Below are 19,619 nucleotides of genomic sequence, written 5' to 3' on the forward strand. Positions count from 1 at the left end.
TCCTCTGCTCATGCATGGGAGCTCAATGCTGTGCTGTGCATGAAAGCTTCAGGAGTGAAAACACAACAGCTGACGTAAAACAAAAGATCAGATCAGGCTCCGATGCTGATCTTTGAGATCAGACTGGGACATCCCTAGAAATTATTGCCTTATATCAGACAGAACTATTAGCTTATTACACTCGTTTCCATCCTTAGTCTAACAATGCATCCACTCTAACTGATGTACTGATGATGAACTTAGATGTTCCCTAACGACTCACTAGAGACCAATGTATCCACATGAATCTAATGCGTAGTCATGCCAACATTAGTTTTAAGAGTGGAACGGAGTGAAGTAACAAACTACGATGTGGGGCGATATTAAGAAAACATGTTGATTTAGAACTGCCACAAAAGCATCCTCTATCTCGTCTGTAGAGCTCGCCCTTGTTGTTATTGCTCCTCATTGGTTTCCGGTGCACTGCTCAACAACAGAATTAATCCCGCCCGTGGTGCCAATTGGCTAATCGAGTCCTCCTGCTGCACTCATTAGTCATTTTTTATTTTTACTGATAAACAGCTGTTCTAAACCCAGTGGAGTGGGTGGATTCAGGGTCTGGTCCCAGGCAAAGGAAACAAGCTGTTGAGACCAAAATAGTTCTTTGTCCAGGCTGCAAACATGTTTATTTCCGCTTTAAAGTTGGGTTTTAACATGGTTGTCTATGGGGATTGACTCACTTTCGCAGCCAGCCTCAAGTGGCCATTAGAGGAACTGCAGTTTATGGCACTTCTGCATTGGCTTCATTTTCAGCCTCGGAGGATGACGCTTGGTTGGGCACACACTCACAACAGGTGAAACACTCACACATAAAAGTTTAGGCTAGTACACAGGCATTAAACTGCTAGCATAACCAACTTTTAATAGATTCAGACAATAACGTTCTGCACGTTATACACTGAATTCTACAGTTATAAAACTGTAGGTTGCTGTGAAATAAACACAGATAAAAGATGAGGGAGAAGTTTTAAAAATATGAAGGGCAAAGAGGTGCTGATTTGCGTTTGACAGGGAGACTGGCCGTATTGAGGAAGGACCACCCCTTTAGCACTTAATGGAGCTCAGCCTGTATGCTTCATTGCAGAGATAAACATTCACATGTGCTGAAAAACCTAGCGAACGACCAAAATGAGTCCAAGCACACGGTCTAGACAGCCCACCTCATTTTATTTCCATGCTTGTTTTTCTTTCTCCCTAGGTGACCTATCTGTATGCATGAGCTGAGACAGTGCTGGCAGGCCCAATTAAAACATTCAAGCCACTTGAATCCAAGAGGAATACGTAAGACCACTTCTCTGTGATGATGTTATGAAGTTGTCCCTAAATTGCAATCATGCTTTAATGATAATAGAATAATATCCCTTTGGGGTGTTTAGGTTTTTCAGACATAACCGCTCAAATCCCCTCATGCGCAACATCTGCCTGACCTCTGGACGCTCCCCCCGATGTTCCTGGCATTGTCACCAGAGGCAGTAAATACTACGGCCTAGGAGACAGGCTCTGTCGAAGAATTTAGGTTGATTTTATATTTAGTGTGTTTACTATGGCGAAAGGCAACACAAAAAGATGGCGAATAGGTGGTGCCCAGAGCCAGTAAGGAGGGGCTGGGGTTTCTTCGCGAACCTTGCCAAGCTCAGCAGAGTTTATCAGTTTAATTGCAGGAATACGACTGTAATTAGTCGCAAAGAATTAGAGGGGAAAGCCTGAAAGCCAAATTAGCTCCAGGCCTTCCAGAGCACTGGAAACCTCAGGAATTTGAAACAGGGAAGTGAGGGACCCACTCTGGGCTTTAACAAACTCTCCCTCTCTCTCTGTCTCCTCTGCTGCATGCTCAGTTGACAGACCCAAAATACTAAGGGCTCTATTTTTCTGCAGGGCAAAGCCAGCGCAAGGGCAAATGCAGTTTTTATGCAATTTTCCTCAGACTCAAGTCTATTTTTTTTCTTTGCGTCTGCGCCTGTTTGGTAGTTTCCTGGCACAAAATGAACACAATTTGCTTTGAGGTGGGAGGAGAAGTGCAGACAAGGCTGTGTTTTGCTGATTAAGCGGTCAGTGAAATTTTGTTGCTCATTTTGGCTCCAAACTGCATCTGTGTTAAAAGCTGTTCAGGCTTGCTTTAATCACAAACACAGATGCAGGACAAATTTGGCTGCTTTAGCTGGCACGAGCGCACAATTATCTCCGAAATAGATAGATAAATTAAAAACACACTGATAGTTCAGATTGCGGAGGCAGAAACACCCTCCGTGTTTCCGGGGGGATCATGTTCACTTGTGTTCCTTCTGCTCAGAACTCAATGACCGAGGAGAACAATCTCACTCCTTAAAAATCCTGCTTACTTTCCACACAGCTGGCACAGAGTGAATACCTTCATTAATCACTTAAGTCTTCGGACGAGACACCAAGATTTAACGTTAATGGACCATGTGCATTTTGTTAAACACTAACAAGCAAATCTCCAAATGTCCATTGGACCTTTAAGACATACAAATATTTGTAGAAGGAGAAGAACAACAGAGTTTAAATGCATTCATTAGCCTTTATTAATTGTTTGCACATCTATAACCAGCCGCGCCAACATTCCAGCAGTTTGGGCATTATTAGCTGTCGGTTCATTAACAGCATATTTAGGGTGATGTGAATTTGTATTTTGGAACTTGAGGTGCCCAATCCCATTTCTTATTTTAACCCCTACCTCTCATTTTCAAATGCCGCTGTACCTGCTGTAACAGACAGACGAGGTGTAGTGGTTGAAAGCATACTCTATGCAATAGGACAACTGTTCTGATACGTCATCAGTAGTCGTCGATGGCATTAATTAACAGGGGCGACTAGTTTTTGTGTGGGTGCGTGTCCCTTTGTATTGTCTTGGTTCTCTGTTTCCTTTCTAAATTCAGCAGCACTTTGTGGAGTTTGATCAGCGGAGTTGATGATTGATGGATGAAAAGAGCAGCTGCTGCAGAGGTGAGTGAGAGCTACATTTTAGAAACAGCACAACAAACAGTTAAGTTTCACTTTTCCTGTGCCGGATGTTCTGCTGCTCCGTCTGTGCAAAGAGTATGCTCTGCGCTCCAAGGGTGTGGTCCTGTGAATAATCAACAGTATATTCCAACAGCTCCCCGAATCAACGGTCCAGCTCCAAAAATAAAGAATCAATATGTGGCGCCAGAGGTTGATATCGTGGCAGGCATCCACAAACGAATGTGTGAGAAACCCTGCCTTAAGACTTAATGTCAGATAGATGACAGTGTGTCTGATTTGTGTGTTGATGTGGGAGATATATCATAACACTTTGTTTAGAGTATGCCTCTGAAAAACCTCCATTTGGAGGGCCATGTTGCCCTATCCCTAAAGAGGGGTAGCGCTAAGTGGTTGGGGTAAGGGGTGATTTGGGATTCAGCTCTCTTTCACGTTGTGTCCATCTGCGTTTTAGTTGTACCAGTGGATAGTATAAAAAAAGATGGACGACATGACAACTCCCCAAAAGTGCCAAAACATCTAAATCACCTCCTGGTGGCTGGCTGCAGTACAGGTCATAAAGCCTGAGACATGGGCCAAACTAAAAACTCAAAAAACACATCAGTAAATTTTTCCCAGCGATGGTTTCTGTCATTTTATGTAGTTCTTATCACACAGGGGTATGTTCCTTAGTGTTCCTTTTTCTGGATGGCATTAAAAGGGGGTTAGACATCATGACTGACAGCTATGTGTGCCAATCAGTGCGCTTATGTTCAGTGGTGCTGCTCGTGAGTGGTCGGACAGGTGTTTGGGCGACACAGCAGAGTCGTTATGACGCACACTCTGGCTCCCAGTGACGTCACCAGTGCAAGATGGCAGTGGCTATGTCTGGGATATTTTGGCTTCATGTTGTGTACAGTGGGAGGAGGTGAAGATGTGTTTTCCATCTTTATTTACAGTCAGTAGTTGCATCTGTTTTGCGCTAATGCCTGTGCTCACTAAAATTGCAAAGCTTTGCTGATTTGTTTTTGTGCGTGGTACTTTTTCTTGGTTTTGAGCCCTATTCTAGGAAAAGACAGCTTTCTTGGGGCATACAGTGCTACCAGGTAGAGTACACTGTGGCTGATGCAATACAGAGATAGACCGATTAGTTGAAGAGTAGGTAGAATTTCAGTCCCCTAAGATTTTCTTTGTTTGAATACAGCCCTATATTGTTGTACAGTGGGGGTCAGTGGAGACATCTTTATACATAGTGTATGGTTGCACTTGTTTTGCGCAAATGCCTGCGGTCACCAAAATTGCCAAAATTTGCTGGTCATTTGTGTTGGTGCCCCATTTCAGTAAAAAAAGAGCCTTTAAAGTGCTGGAAAGGAAAGAACAATTTCTTTCATGAGCTTTAGTGGAATATATAAATCTAAATACGTAGAATATATAAATATAAATAGACTAGAGTGCTTACTATTTACATAAGCGGTCACTCAATACTCTAAATACTGTTACTTTCATACTGTCGTGTTAAGCAAAAAGGTCCAGAGTTCTAGAGTAGAGAGTTCCTCTGTGCTGCCAACTAAAGCATAACCTCACTGTAAGAAAACAGAGCTCATCTCTTATTAAGCAATCTGTTGCTATTACTGCCAAAAAGTATCTTGAAGGTAAATTTTGTTAGCTGCAAAGGCCCTGTAATGTGTTCTGAAGTTAAAATACATGAAAACGGAATCTAACCTCGACTTAAGAGGAATTCCTCAGACTTGGCAGCTGAGTGCATACAAAGAATGTAGAGGAGAAGCGAGTTACATACCATGGGGACCGAGACTCATGCTTTCATGTCCGTGATGGTGGAAACTCATGTACTTATGTTTGTAATGGTATTTGCAGGCAGGCAGTTCTCCAGCAACTCAAATGGCAGCTCCTGTCTTAACTAATATTATATATGTTTAAAGTTAGTTAAGATAACGCCTCTCTTCATTATCTCTGCGATAGAAGCACATCAGTCAGTACCCTACATGGGCCAAAACATTTAACAGTATATTTCCTGCCCGTTCTGCCTACAAGCACCAACATATTACGTCCAGCAGTAAAAAGGAGACGGCATCCAAGTGTTTGAGATCAATTATCACAGAGCTGAAATCCTCCACTGAGCAACACCCTGAGCCTGGGAAATCACAAAAGGCTGTTTAGAAATAAAGAGGTGTTGCAAACAGAGGAGGGGGATGGAAAGTGCAGAACGGGTTGATAGATAATATGAGCATGCAATAACTCTCTGGTGATATTAATGTGATAAATGCCTCTGTGGCTGATTTGATCTCATCTCTCTTGATGAGATACGGGGAGCTAATCACACTGCAAATGTGCGTGTGCTCCTGTGAACTGGCAGCCTCTTTTGTGGAGAAAACAATACCATATGTTTCAGCGCCATTCGGGAACCTTCCTCTGCCATTCCTGTCTCCAAGTAAAAACCAATAGTGGCTACCCATGGTTTCCATTAGCAATTACGTACATTGAGAGCTCGTGTGAGAGCAAAACAGCTCATACTCTGAGCTGTAGACTAATGAAAGAACTACAGGAGTGAAAAGGCGAAGCTTGGCAAACAAACAATAGGCAACGCGAGCCAACAGCTAAACTTTACAGTGTTGCTCCATCCAGAGTCACAAAACATTTGATCCAGATCAAGCCTTTCAAGCAGAGATGCAACACAGCCCCCCTCCCCTAACCATCAGAAAGAAATATATACACTTGGCCACAAAGTCAACACAACACACTCTGCACATGTGTCTCACTTGGAATCCTGGTGTCCCTTGGTAAAATAAAATTTGGCATGATTTCAGTGTTTATATTTCATGTCATTTTAGACCCATGATGATTCTTGCCTGCTGCTGATTGACGGGGAGTACCGCAGAGAACATGTTTTACAACAAAAGTCTGGATTCTGGCATTTTAAAAGGCGGCAGGGACCAGTGGCCAACAGCAACAGTGTGCTCAACATCTCTGAAGGTTTTCCAGCAGGCAGCCCATCTGTGTCCACGGAGCCGAGAGCACCGGGACCAGGAAACAAGGACTGGCAGGCCCGAATCAGAGTCCAATTAGCCCCAGGAAACAGCCTCTCCAATGGAAAGGCAAAGTGAGGGAGGTCTGGCAGTGGGTTTCTGTTCTGAAGTGTTAAGCTCAAAACCAGTTCCTCTCGACTCTGTTACTGTAAGACCTCACCACAGCAGCTCCTCCACCTGAGAGGCATGGATCACTAAGTGCGGGAATTGGCAGTCACTAATGCACCAAGATTTCTGCATCTCTGATCCCGGTACATATGTACTTTTGTGGCAGAAAAAAAATCCTCCCCCGATCATATTGTCCAATCATAGCAACAGTAACTAGGTGCGGCAGGCCTGCCAAGCTTTGGATTTCACCATATGTTGGAGCAGAGTGCACAGGGCTGCAGTAAGAGACTCAGCGTGGAGGGTGGTATCCCTGTTTTAGCTTAAAAAGACAAAAAAAGGGGCCAAAAGTGTAACCACTTCCCGCTAGATACTGGAATCCTGCTTTTGTCTGACTGTCTGAAACCAAGGACACATCGTTTCAAAACTTAGTGTGAATTTCAAGTGGTAAATATGTTGCCAGCATTATTAAAAACTGCTTACACACTGTGCAAGAACAAGAAGTTTGACAGGCGCTGTTGTGATTTCTCCCACTGCAAATGAGAGGCTAAGTAATTTATTTAGACCTAATGTAATACTCTTAAATTTAAATCATCTCCTCTGCTAGAATAATTTTTGTTTCTTGTGTATTGTGATATTTTAGATAGGCTTACATAATACAGACTCTAATAAAGAGAAATAGTAACTGTCAGGTACTGTCAACACATTGCTTAGCCTGGTTGCTGACGCACGGCACAGGTTGGGACATCTTCTTTGGGAAAATCGTAGACTGTATAAGATAATGGATGTAGCCACCATGACATCATCCATTGTTGAACTCCCTGTGTTGAAGCCTCACGTTTGGCATTTTGGCCCTCGCCATGTTGGATTTCTGGAGCCAGAAGGGACCATGTTGTGACCAGAGGGTAACGCTAGCTGCTAGCTTGGGTCAATGGTTAACTGTGATATTGTTAATGCTAATGCTAACTTTTGCCAGTAAAAAAAAAAAGTTACTTTTAGTACAACCGGACGCTGAACAAGTGTTTTTTGGGCAACCAAAATATTACAATTAACTTTAATGAGCTGAAAACATGCTGTAATTCAAACAGCTATGGCTATACCTATACTCTGGGGTAACGCCATGGTAACCGACATTGTGACCATGCCTGTGATATGCTTATAACTTTGAGCCTTAACAGTATTAAACAGCCCTGTACAGTCATCCTTAACTGGGAAATTAGCTACAGAGACCAAACCCGTTCTTTGTACCAGGCTGTACACATGTTTATTTCTGCTGTAAAGTTGGGCATTTTAACATGGGGGTCTATGGGAATTGACTTGCTCTTGGAGCCAGCCTCAAGTGGCCATTAGAGGAACTGCAGTTTTTGGCACTTCCACATTGACCTAATGGTTCAGCCCTTGGGTTTGCAGCTTGCAAAGAACTGAAACAGTCTGATGTTCTTCTGTTCGTATTAGAGTAAAGAGAAGGTTGGCGGTTGTTCGTCCAGCAGGATGATGTGTGGTATTTGAGTTGTGTGGCATGTTAATGAGGTGTCACTGTGGAGAGAAGAGGAGCAGCGTCTAGGATGGTCAGGCTGGTGGATAAGATACCATCAGCTTGCACTGCCAGAGGGCTCAGTGCTGTCACTCGGACACAAAATACTTAACACCTAATTCAGCAGGGCCCCCTGCAGTCAGTCAAAACCATTAGCTCAGCTTTGTCTGACCGCAGGGATCTCCTTCTTCACTGTTAAGATTCTCTTTATCTCTCCTCGCCTCACTTGAAAATCAGCATGTGTCAGATGCAGACAAGTATCGTACTGAGGGCCAGCAGAGAAAACTTATAACTCAGTTTTGTCTCAGAAAGAATACTTTTGCTCCAGTCAGATAAATGGCTTAGCATGTGTAGCTACTGTAAATTAATCGGAAGATACACATTCCTCTAACACAGAGATGCATCTTATCTCTTAAAAAGTATATTCAGAGCAGCCTCTTTGTCTTTCATTAACCGTTTCTCCCTGATGTCCAACATCATTAGACACACAGCAACAGCCCTGCCTGGACTGAAGGCTTAAAATGATGGCTGTCAGCTGTTTTCCGTCTGCCACCACTGACAAGGGGAGACTCTTACTGTGATGCTGACCTGCTGGTCTCTGCAGAAACACCCATCTCACTGGCCACACAATATCACAGCTTAGGAAAATACAAGCAGGCCAGATGCACATTTGTCTGCATGAAATTCAACAACTTCTCTTGACACGAGAACATTTATTCCTATTACCACAGGAAATGAACATCAAAAGGAGCCTCATGTCTTCATGTTGTTCTCTGAAAGCTGTGATCCTACTCACGCACAAGAAATCTATAAAAAGGGACCGAAAAATGTCTTTCAAGGCGAATTGTTTTGTTTAGAACAACATATTTTCTAAATTTCACTAAGAATCCTCTTCAAAGAAATTATTATCTGGATGCAAGATGAGTGAAAGACGTAACCCTATCCTTAAGAGGTGACGATGTACTAATAAATCTGCTTGAAGTCACATGTCAGATAAGCCTAGAAAGTTTCATATGGTCTAGAAGATGCATATTAACACTGGCTGCTCTTAAAGTCAAAGGAGCCAGGATAAAGCGAATGTGTCAGGGCAGCAGACAACTTTTTATATAACGTGTGTGTGTGTATGTGTGTGTGTGTGTGTGTGTGTGAGTGTGTCTGTGTATAGCACAAGGATTTTGCAATCCATGGATGTTTTCCTCCGTGTCGTAGTGACTTTCACAGCAGGATGTTTTGCGCACGAGAGGTAAGCAAGAAAACTCTGGACCACATGTGGAAATCATTTGTGTACCTGATACCACATTCTTGCAGAATGCTGTGGTGTTAACGTACAATTGAAAATGATTACTTCTGGGAAGCCAAAAATACAGAAAAGCCTTCAGAGCATATAAAGGCAAAGAGAAAAAAGAGTTTTCATTGCAATATACTGCAGTGTAGTTAAGCCGCGGCTGAGGCTTCTGAGGTCTCATTTTGTCATGATTTTCTCATGTGATACACAGGCTTTGAACATGGGCACTGAAGCAGTCCATTTTTACATTTTTTATTAAGTTTCCCAGCGAGGCCCCCTGGTACCTTTACTAAAAACGGCCGTCTCTCCAGGGGACCTGGCTCCAGATACACTGAAATATCCTTCACCAAAACTTCTTTTATTCCCCCTGCAAATGTCCCCAGGCCCTAAATCTGGTGTGCTTTTTTCATATTGCTGTGACACCTCTTGCAAATGTTAAGTTGAATTTATAGACAAATAAATGAACAATTTTTCAATTAAATACACTTTAAAGGGGACCTTTTACGCTTTTACTTATTTTCTGTCCTATATATAACATTACAATGTTGCCTTTTTGTATTAAGCCTGACCAAAGTTTAAAATAATGAGGTTAACGTATGTAAAACTAATCCCTGTAAGCAAAACCTCAGGCTTCAAACTGTTCTTGAATACCCTGTTTCCAACATGTTTTTCTGCTTTCGAGACAGAGGGCAGCGACTGCAAGTGCTTACATTATATACACCGCTACATGTAGCTACATGCTAATTTCAGGGAAACATGTAAACTTGACTGCCAAGGTTGTTAATTTCTCCCATATTTCTGATCATATCCCTGCTAGAGGCTTTTATCATTCATTTTTAATGGGAGAAAGTAATGCTATACACAGTCATTCCTCAGCTGCCAATACACTGCTACATGTAGCTACATGCTAACTTCAGGTAAACATGTAATTTTAGTCGCCAGTGTTGTTCATTCCTCCCCGATTTCGGTTCATATTCTCGCTGGAACATGTCCAGTTGAGTTAAGAAACTTTTATTATTGATATTTAATGGGAAAAAGTGCCCCTTTACACAGTCATAATACACTGCTACATGTAGCTACATGCTAACTTCAGGTAAACATGTAATTTTAGTTGCCAGTGTTGTTCATTTCTGCCCAATTTCGGCTCATGTTCTTGCTGGAACATGTCCAGTTGTGTTAAGAAACTTTTATTATTGATATTTAATAGGAGAATGTGCCGCCATACACGATAATAGTACACTGCTACATGTAGCTACATGCTAACATCAGGTAAACATGTAATCTTGGTTGCCGATGTTGTTAATTTCTCCCTAATTCTGTGTGATATTCCCACTGGAACATTTCCGGTTATGTTTTAAAACTGTTATAGGTGATTTTCACAGTAGAAAGTATCGCTACAATATGTTACAGTCTTTCCCCAGCTGCAAAGACGGTGCAAAAACGCCATGGATGTATTATTAGACCTGGATACCAGACTCCAAGATGGAACCCTATTCGGTCCGATCAAAATTGCTCGCCTGGCACATTTACGAAGAAAAAAGGTTCTAGTACCAGGTTTACTTTCTGCGATATGCAGTTTGCTGAATATGCACAATAGTGTTACTCCTGCCCGCACCATCTGCACGTTCCCACTCAGCTCAAAAACTTCTCATTGTGATGACATATAAAACTTTGAAGGATCAAAACATTTGATGTGTCCTGTTAGCAGTTTTACAGATGTCTCTTCTATTCTGGTGGTCTACGGGGAAAATGCATTTCGGGCTGCACCTCTTTTTGTTGTTGTTGTTTTCTTTGCTGCAATACTGCGAGTGGCCACTGGGAAAAATTGGAAACAAGGCTGAGCAGCGTTACTTGAAGCCTGAGAGACCAATCCAAGCACAGTAAGTATGAGGACAATAAAGTGTTTTTTGACCAGTAAATCATATAAACATGTATTTTTGGTTCTACTACAAGAAGTATGAACCTGAAAGTTAGCATAATATTTAAGTTTTGCTGCTACAGCCTAAATTGGTCTGGTGTGATCAGTAGTTTATGGCAGCTAATCTTTACTGGCTTTATCACCATTTGCTACTTGTGGACCTGTTATTCTACATTCTAGCAGGTAAATTCAATGTGCCATTGTCCTGCAACTACCATTTGTAGCCACAGTCACGGCTGTTCTGAAAAAGTGTCACTTTGAGTCAGTGATGAAGACTTCTTTTTTGAGCGATCGAATGTTTTGCTGATGTTTCATGTCTGGATCAGCGAGACCTCAAGCTGGACACCAACTTATAGGATTGTCATTATTTCCAAACAAAGTGGTGATATAATTCAGGATATCAGCTAATATTAGAGGGTGAGAGATCACCTCCTTACTCAGCAGAGCTTTAGTGGTTTAGTGTTTGCTACCACACATTCCCCGTTGTTAGGGTTTTCGTGGTGTACGGATACGCCCTGTCTGATTTGAACAGCTGCCAAGCTATCAACAGGACCGTTAACAGGAGGGAGGGAGGGAGGCCTGTGGTTATAGAGTGTGAATAAAGCTGAGAAAGCACATTTCATCATTTTAAATAAATAGATTTTACACCACGATGTGACAGAGTGATACTGATTTGGTAACATAATGCTAGTAAAAATAAAATCTCGCGATTGCACACTGAATCATTAAATATAAATCAATGAATATTATTGTTAATGAAACTTGTACTTATCTAAAACTACTTCCATAATTGTTCATAATTGTAAAGTGTTCGGCTGTAGCTAAATGTGTATGTACTAAAACATTATGTATGTGCGTGTACAGAGATTAATGCCTCTTGCCGAGTTTGGAAAGGCCTCCTCTGCATATTTACATCGCTTTAAATATTTTGCTCAGAGAAGAAGACTTCTGAAACGGGAGGACGGTTTAGCCTGTGAGGAAATGAATACACCGTTTTTAGGAAGTAGGATTTAAAGGCTCTTAGAGATGCTGGACTCACATGAAAGGTACGTTTAATGCCTAGGGCCAGGTTCTCTGTCTTGATCTTCCAGATGAGTGGTTGGGGGGAGTTGAGCACAAAGACCAGTGGCTTCTGGTGGCGCAGCAGAGACTGGATCGGTTTCAGATGCAGCTCAACCTGGTGAGGCAAAAAAAAAGGGGGGGGGATTGAAGTCACATAAAGCACACTGGTAAAAATAAGTACACTGAGAGAGAGATAAGAGCATAAACAGAGAAAATTCACAGCACATGACATGATCCACAAATGTCACAGCTTTGATTTTTTCCATGTTGCTTGTAATATGACTAAAAATATCAAGCGACACAGTTACTATCCTGGTGTAACTGCAGCGCTATAATGTTGTTGATTATTGCTCTTTATCAGGCTTTGTGGTTGTTTATGTACTCACTTTGCTGATAAACTCACAAAGACGGCATGCTGTGTTCTCCCTAAAAGGCACTTGCTTAGCTCTGATATGTAGCCTCAGTGGGATCTGAACTTTCACACAGTGGAGTCTTTGTTAACAGAGGGAAAAAATAGTAAGTGGCGGCTCTCTGTTACCATCTCTACAGCATGCAGCTATGCCTTTGGTTCTCAGACTGCCATTAAAATAGATTTTCACAGTCTGGTAGTGAGATGGGGAAAACAAACTACAACTACTTTGGGACCTCAAATGTTGTTTACTTGTTTCCTGTGCTAGACTTGTCTGGACCAAACTAGTCAGATAGTTCATGACTCAAGCATATTTTTTAATTTACCCTCTTATTTAAAGGGACAGTACACCCCAAAATTAAAAATACATGTTTTTACTCTTACCTGAAGGGCTATTTATCAGTCTAGATTGTTTTGGTGTGAGGTGTAGAGTGTTTGAGATATCAGCTCTAGAGATGTCTGCCTTCTCTCCAACATAATGGAACTAGATGGCGCTCAGCTTGTGGTGCTCAAAGCACCAAAAAAAAATGCATTTGAAAAACTCAGCAGCAATGTCTCTTTGTAGAAGTCATGACCTGGTCAAGATAATCCGTAGTCCACGGCGCAAAGGGAAGTGTGCATCTACTTATGGACGAGATTAACGTTAGCTAGCTCAGTGGTGTGAGATGAACTCAGGGTTTTTATGGGGTTTTTTGAGACCAAGGTGGCAAAGGCCTGTGGTGGGGGGCATCTTGACAGCTATACTTTTAGATACGATCCCCCCCTCTATTAAATATTAAAGGAGGCCCCCACATACTTGAGCTTTACACTGCTGACTTGTATAATCAGAGCAGACATGTCCTGCGATTTTCAGCCTTCTATGATTATATTTACCATTTACAGCAGGCACATCCTGACAGCTGAGAGTATTACTGTCAGGTATTGTCTCCCCTCTATTAAATATGTAAGGAGGCTGAAAATCACAGGACATGTCTGTTCTGATGATACAAGTCAGTGGTCCTGAAATGTGTGTTTCTCTTCTATGATACATATTCTACATCTCGGAGGCGATGTAGCTCCGTGGGAAACAGTAGGAGTGACACAGCCTGAGGGGAAACCGGGATCTGACACAACATTGGAGGGAGAAACAGGTCCATGGAGCTGTAGGCTGGACGAATAAACAAGCGTGTCACACCAAATGCGCGCCGCTACGTCATCGCTTTGGGTTGTGAGCGCACATGACACGCGTCTACATTCAAAGTAATGGGTTTGTGTGCGCAAAAGACACTACATCTGAACGCCCCTCATGCGCACACACACGCGCTTTAACCAAGGCGGCGGCCAGAATCACCCAAGCGGCCCGCCTTTGTCTTAGATAGGCAGGGAAAACCCTGGAACTAGGTTAGCGGGTGTAGCTCAGTAGAAAGAAAATAGTTCCTACATGAAAATGCTCACAACAAGGTCTGTGGATCATAACTTCTGAACATTGCTGTTGAGGTTTTACAATGTTTTTTTGTGCCTTGAGCACCACAAGCCAAGTGTGCGAGAGGATAGTTATACGCACATCAAAAAAGGTGCAAGGCTGGCACAAAACATGAATGAAAAAGAGGTAGAGCCTTTCAGGTCCATTCAGACCTGACGAAGATCCCTCTAGGATCGAAACGTTGTTCATTAAAGTTTGTGGCATGGAGTAAGTGTGCAGGCTCTACCTCTTTTTCACCACAAGCCAAGTGCCATCTAGTTCCATTACACTGGAGAGAAGGTAGATATTGCTCCAGCCAATATCTCCAACACTCGGCAACTAAAACCAGAACAATCTTGAATGATAAATAGCACCACAGGAATATTTGGTTTTGATTTTGGGGTGAACTGTCCTTTTAATCAAGAGAAAAATGAACATAAATTAAAAACACATAGTTACAGACAAAAAAACACAAAAACTCACATTACAAAAGAGAATTTCAAAAGTTCGTTTCATAAGAAGATAAACTAGAAAGATCAACATCTGAAGAAATGTGCCTCTGGTTCTTTTATTTTGGACTTAAAAGCATTTAACAAGATTAATTCACTGAGCAACAAGTGATTTTGCAACATATTCCATGCCGAGGGTGCACAATACACATATGCCGTTTCTCCAATTTCCGCCAACTGAACTCAAACTCATTTCAGACAAGGATCTGGCTTTCATCGTCCTCTTTGCAGATCAGCAGAACTTTTTAATTGTACCACTTAATTGATAACATTGCCATTACGCCAGAGTTATTAAAAATTCTCAATTGTTCTCTCTAGCTTTGATGAGAAGTGATACTCTGGAGGATATGGTGGTCTGTCTGACACTCTTCTTTAAACTTCCTCCCCTCTGTATTCCCAGACTAATCGTATTAGCCCCATCCTGTGTGTCAGCAGTAAAAGCCTGTTAATCACTAATTCAATCCACAAGGAATCACATTATGTGATAAAACGACCCCTTCAGTAATTTAATCAATCACAGCTCGCAAAAATATTGGCCCTTTGCTTTTCTAAAGAAATGGAGCCTTTGGGCTTGGATTGAAGCTAATAATGGAACAAACGATCTGAAATTACTATGACGGTGATTGTAAAAATATGTTGACAGTTTAATGTTGAGCGTATCTGAACCGTGGAAAAACTGTAGAGAACATTTATACCGGTAATTTGTTTGGATGTGGTTGAGGCGCGTACATTATCAAGATGAAGATCTACATCTTTAATAGAAACCAGTACCATTTTTCTGGTACAATGCATTTCTGCATCACTCATTCAGTCACTACTAATCAACAATAAAAATCAAGCGACATTACTGTACTCTTTAAGACTAATTTGTACAACGACAACATAAACCACTGATGGAAGAGTCTGTTAAAAGGGTTCTGAATCAGTGTCGTCCTTCATTGTGACCTGAAGCCTGAAGCCACGCTTTTGACCATTTCTTTCTCTCTGCCATGACTCCTTCTTGTTGGAAGTTTCTGTAGCGTAGATGCATGAGTTTTAAATCTTTGTTTTGCAATGTGCAAATGTGAGAAAAACATTCCAGCATTGATAAAAGGAAGTGATAAGCTCAGAGGAATGTTTTCTGATGGTTCGGACAATTTAGAACCAGTTCTTAACTGGGACCAGTTCGTCACTCCCATCGCTACATAATAATCTGCTAGAGGTGCTGGTAGGTGGATCTTGTCACCTTTGGACTGGGAGTGTGAATCACAAGTTTCATTGCAGCACTATATTATATTGATTGTTTGGACAATAATAAAATATCTGCTGACATCATAAAGTCTGCAACGATATGATTTTGACTCAATTAAATTCAGGGGCCAGTGATCAATATAAGACGACATCAATTATACTCTCATTGTCTTTTTCTTGGGTGCTTGTTGGCACTAGGCTGCTAGCACTGTTTAAAGGTTAAGGAGGACAGAAATGGGAACACAGTCATACTATGGGAATTTCAAAACAAAGGCGTATCTTAAAGATGACAACATTTTATTGATGTTTTAACTTTGAATCTATGACATTAAGCGGTTGATCATTTAATCAATGCATCTATCCAGATCAATGGATCGTAACACCCTTACTTTAGACTAGAGGGTGGCATCTTTTTGGGAATTCTGTGAGTCACATGATTCCTGTGGGATACCTGTGGGACTGGAGTCAATTTTGCTATCCATCACGTGATTGAGACGGGACAGGAAAAAGAATCAACGGATGCCAACAGGATGGTAATCGTAATATCAAGCTAGCAATATAAAGTTTGCCAGCAGCTTCTGCCTTGTTTCTACAGACGAGAAAGTAATGTTTGTGAAGATAATATTATCATGATCACTACGCTAATTTCCATTTTGCATTGATGGTAATTCCCATTATGTGTTAGCATCAAGCTAACACACGGAGTGCTAGTTGTCTGCAACATGACTGAAGAATTTAGAACCAGAATAAGGTGTATTATCAAGTAGGTTTTCACTTACAAGGATTTGCCTGCGTGTTTGGTGCTTATACTTGATTAAATAAGCACAGCTTTTATAGCTTTTTTATATATAAATGTGCATTTCTAATATAAATATATGCTATATTCTTTGTAAAAACACAACATGGGAACAGGATGGGATGGGAGTCATTTTTCCGAGATAGGGATGGGACAGGAATTTTGTTTTTTCTCTGTCATGGGATTGGGATGGGACAAGACTGAAACCTCATTTCCTTGTCACCCTCTACTTTGGACGGAGCCAGGCAAGTTGTGTCCCCCTGTGTTTTCAGTCTTTATGTTAAGCTGAGCCAATTGGTTTTGTGGCTCTAGCTTCATATAATCTATCTATCCAGAACAGCTACAGGTCAACCTTCAGGTGAGACTGTTTTGTCAACTGCTTTTTTCAAGGTCAAGAACGAACTTTGAACCTCATCAATGTCTTCAGTTCAGTGTGATGCAGACCATAAATACAGGCCTGCAGTTTAATTCATAGACAGTAATCACCATTCCAATTTCCATATTGGTCAGAAAAAATGCAATTATCTTGTCAGTAGGCAGGATATGAAAAATATTGCCTTCTATCGCTCTCTCTCACGCACAAACCTCTCCAAGCCAACTGCATGCCAGACTCCTGTCTCCCATAAAAGAGATCCATTCTATCCAGTGAAGTATGATTTCTATCTTCTGGCAGATACTCAACATTCAAAGACTTGTCACTATGATGCCGCACGAAGCCATTTAACAAGAGACACCGACAGCAGAGACAGAGTGAACAAGAAGCATCAAAACCTAATTATCAGTCCCCAGCAGATGTAAGCCCCGGAGGAGAGCAACACAAACGAGTATTTAGTGATGTGGTCCATGAAAGTGCTGCACAAATCATTAAAAAGTCCCTCTGAGAGAAGAAAATGGAAGAAATTACTGAATGGTTATCTATGAGGCAAGCTGGATAGTGATCCAAACAAACAGATCAGAGACTCAGAGACGCACTGCTCTCTTTTTTTTTCGCATTTGCCTTCCCGTTAGTCCAGACTGGAAAAAGTGTGTGTATCGCTCCTTTGAGAGCAACAACCTAGATATAATCATACCTGGCTTGGCTTTGAGGCCCCTGGCTTTGAGAGATGGAAGACAGAGGCAGAAGGAGAATGAAAATGAGGGAGAGAGTTGTAAAATATGAGGAATTTTAAACCCAGACAGAAACATTTCCAGAAGACGTGAGTCACCTGAAAACACACACACAAACAGAGCACCGTGGAGAGGAAGTGCCAAGAGGCACTGATGGTGGAAAAGAGAAAACTGCTCATTATCTGCTGTTCTTCAAGCTCTACCAGGTAAACAGTGATAATGCCAAGCTATATCAGCTCTGACCAGAGCTGGGTTGCACAATGTAAGCGATGATCGGGACTCAGCAGCAGCTGGTGTTCATCTCTGCCCACGGAGTTGCCGTCATGAGGTTTGGTAAGACTGGTGCGCATAGCAACAGACCTTGTCACACAGCCAGGGTGTGGAGAGAAGAGGTGCAGAAACACCAAGCATCAAAGTGCCTCTAATGGTGTTCGCAAGGATCAGGTGGCGCTGACTTGTCCCCTCTACCTTTATGGGACCCTGTGGGGAGGGTCTGCTGAGGACGGGAGGCCACGCCTGATTGATTATCAGGAGGCTGGCACAAGGATTTGGGGGTCCAGTGTCCATTACAGTTACGGGGGCGCATTTGCCAGCAGCCATGGATGGAAGCTTGTCTAGACCTATCACGTTACTGAAATTACACTCCACACAAGGGACGACAGCTGTAGCGAGACAAGCAAGGCCCGTCACAGAGCATACCATTAGTGGTAGTAGCATGTGTAAACAATGGAAATGTTAAAAAAGAAACAATACAGCCTCGACTTTAAGCTCTAAATCAACTTCAACAACAAACATACTGCCAACTGGAACGCAAACTCAAATGATGAATCATACACAAGCCTTTTTATTGTATAACAAAGCCACATGGTTAGATTTAGAATGTACTGATGCCCGTGACACTGTAATTGTGAAGCTTGATTTGTTTGTTCTGTCTTGAGCATGTGGTTGCAATTTCATGACCTTCAAGCCGGCTGAATCACACTGAGTTTCAAGTGTGCTTCGTAAACACTGAGCATCAACATTGTAACGCGACACTTTTACAGACAAATATTGTGCCCCGGCGGTGTAACCAGCAAACACCCTGCAGTCAGAGCTCTGTATCAGCACAGCTCCCAGTCCTTGCAGTTTCCTTTATTGACAGAGCTGATTAAGTGCCTGATGATCCCTGTTGGTTCAGAGAAAACCCAAAACATCCTCTAATTAGCCAAAAAGTAGGGCTAATCTAGAAGCACACTCCCCCTCCCAGGAAATAATAATCACAGAAAGCACAATGTATTCCATGACATGAAGCAGAGACATGCTGAACAATGTCTGAACAACAACAACAACTGGCTTTTAAATAGGAGCGAGAATGGGTCTGAAATAGATCAATATCCAGATTCTAACAAAAAACTGTTAGATAAACTTCTGCACGCTAAACCATGGAACACTGCAAAAGTGGAAAACAAAGAGAGCCTGGCTAAGAGCTCGAAAGTCATGGCTCCAAGAGGAGAAAAGCTCACAGCCTGGGACCAATCATACTATGTTATCTGATGTGTGTGTATGTGCGTGTGTCTTGTCTGTCTGGATCTTGGTTCTTTCTGGATCACTGAGGGTGTATAGAGGGAAGGGAAGCTGGACCAAAACCTGGTGACCGCTCTTATCAGTGCCACCCACATATTTGGGTGCGATGGGGATGCTACCTGGAGCCTTTCCCCTGGACTGTGATGGTAATCAGCCTGCGCTCGGCTCAACGCGCATACTGGAGAGACGTCAAAGTGAGACGGGACCTCTGGATAGCAATCTTTGAGTGATATGGCAGAGTGTAGGACATGCTGAAAAAAACAACATCAAGGCAAGGAGACAGGGTCATCAGGACAGACCAAGATAACACTCAGATTAGATTAAAGTTGAACGGAAATTAAAAATCCCTATCTGCAAGAATATCAATATAAACTCAATATATCACCTTAGTGTTTTGATTTGTGTACTTACTTGGAAGGAAGAAACTAAAGTTTTATTTATTTTTCTACAGTGATTGTGGCTCCTATATTAGTGTGTTCCAACAGACAATGTTGGTGCTATAATTTTATTGATTGTATCGTTACTGAATTATTATCTTAATTATTATATCATTTATTTTGGGTAAAATCCCAGCAGGAAATGCAGCTATATTCAGGTAAAGAACTACCCTTTTTCATGG

General features: G+C 41.9%; 1 protein-coding gene across 1 annotated transcript in view; it reads right to left on the reverse strand.

Moving 5' to 3' along the window:
• tgfbr3 (transforming growth factor, beta receptor III) overlaps positions 1–19,619 on the reverse strand; it is a 99,127-nt gene that overhangs the window by 39,068 nt on the left and 40,440 nt on the right. Inside the window, exon 4 of the mRNA XM_049587404.1 lies at positions 11,923–12,060. Within this exon, the coding sequence (XP_049443361.1) occupies positions 11,923–12,060 (138 nt within the window). The remainder of the gene's footprint in view (positions 1–11,922; positions 12,061–19,619) is intronic.

Source organism: Epinephelus fuscoguttatus, linkage group LG10 (genome assembly GCF_011397635.1).
Source record: "Epinephelus fuscoguttatus linkage group LG10, E.fuscoguttatus.final_Chr_v1".
NCBI classification, from domain to species: domain Eukaryota; kingdom Metazoa; phylum Chordata; class Actinopteri; order Perciformes; family Serranidae; genus Epinephelus; species Epinephelus fuscoguttatus.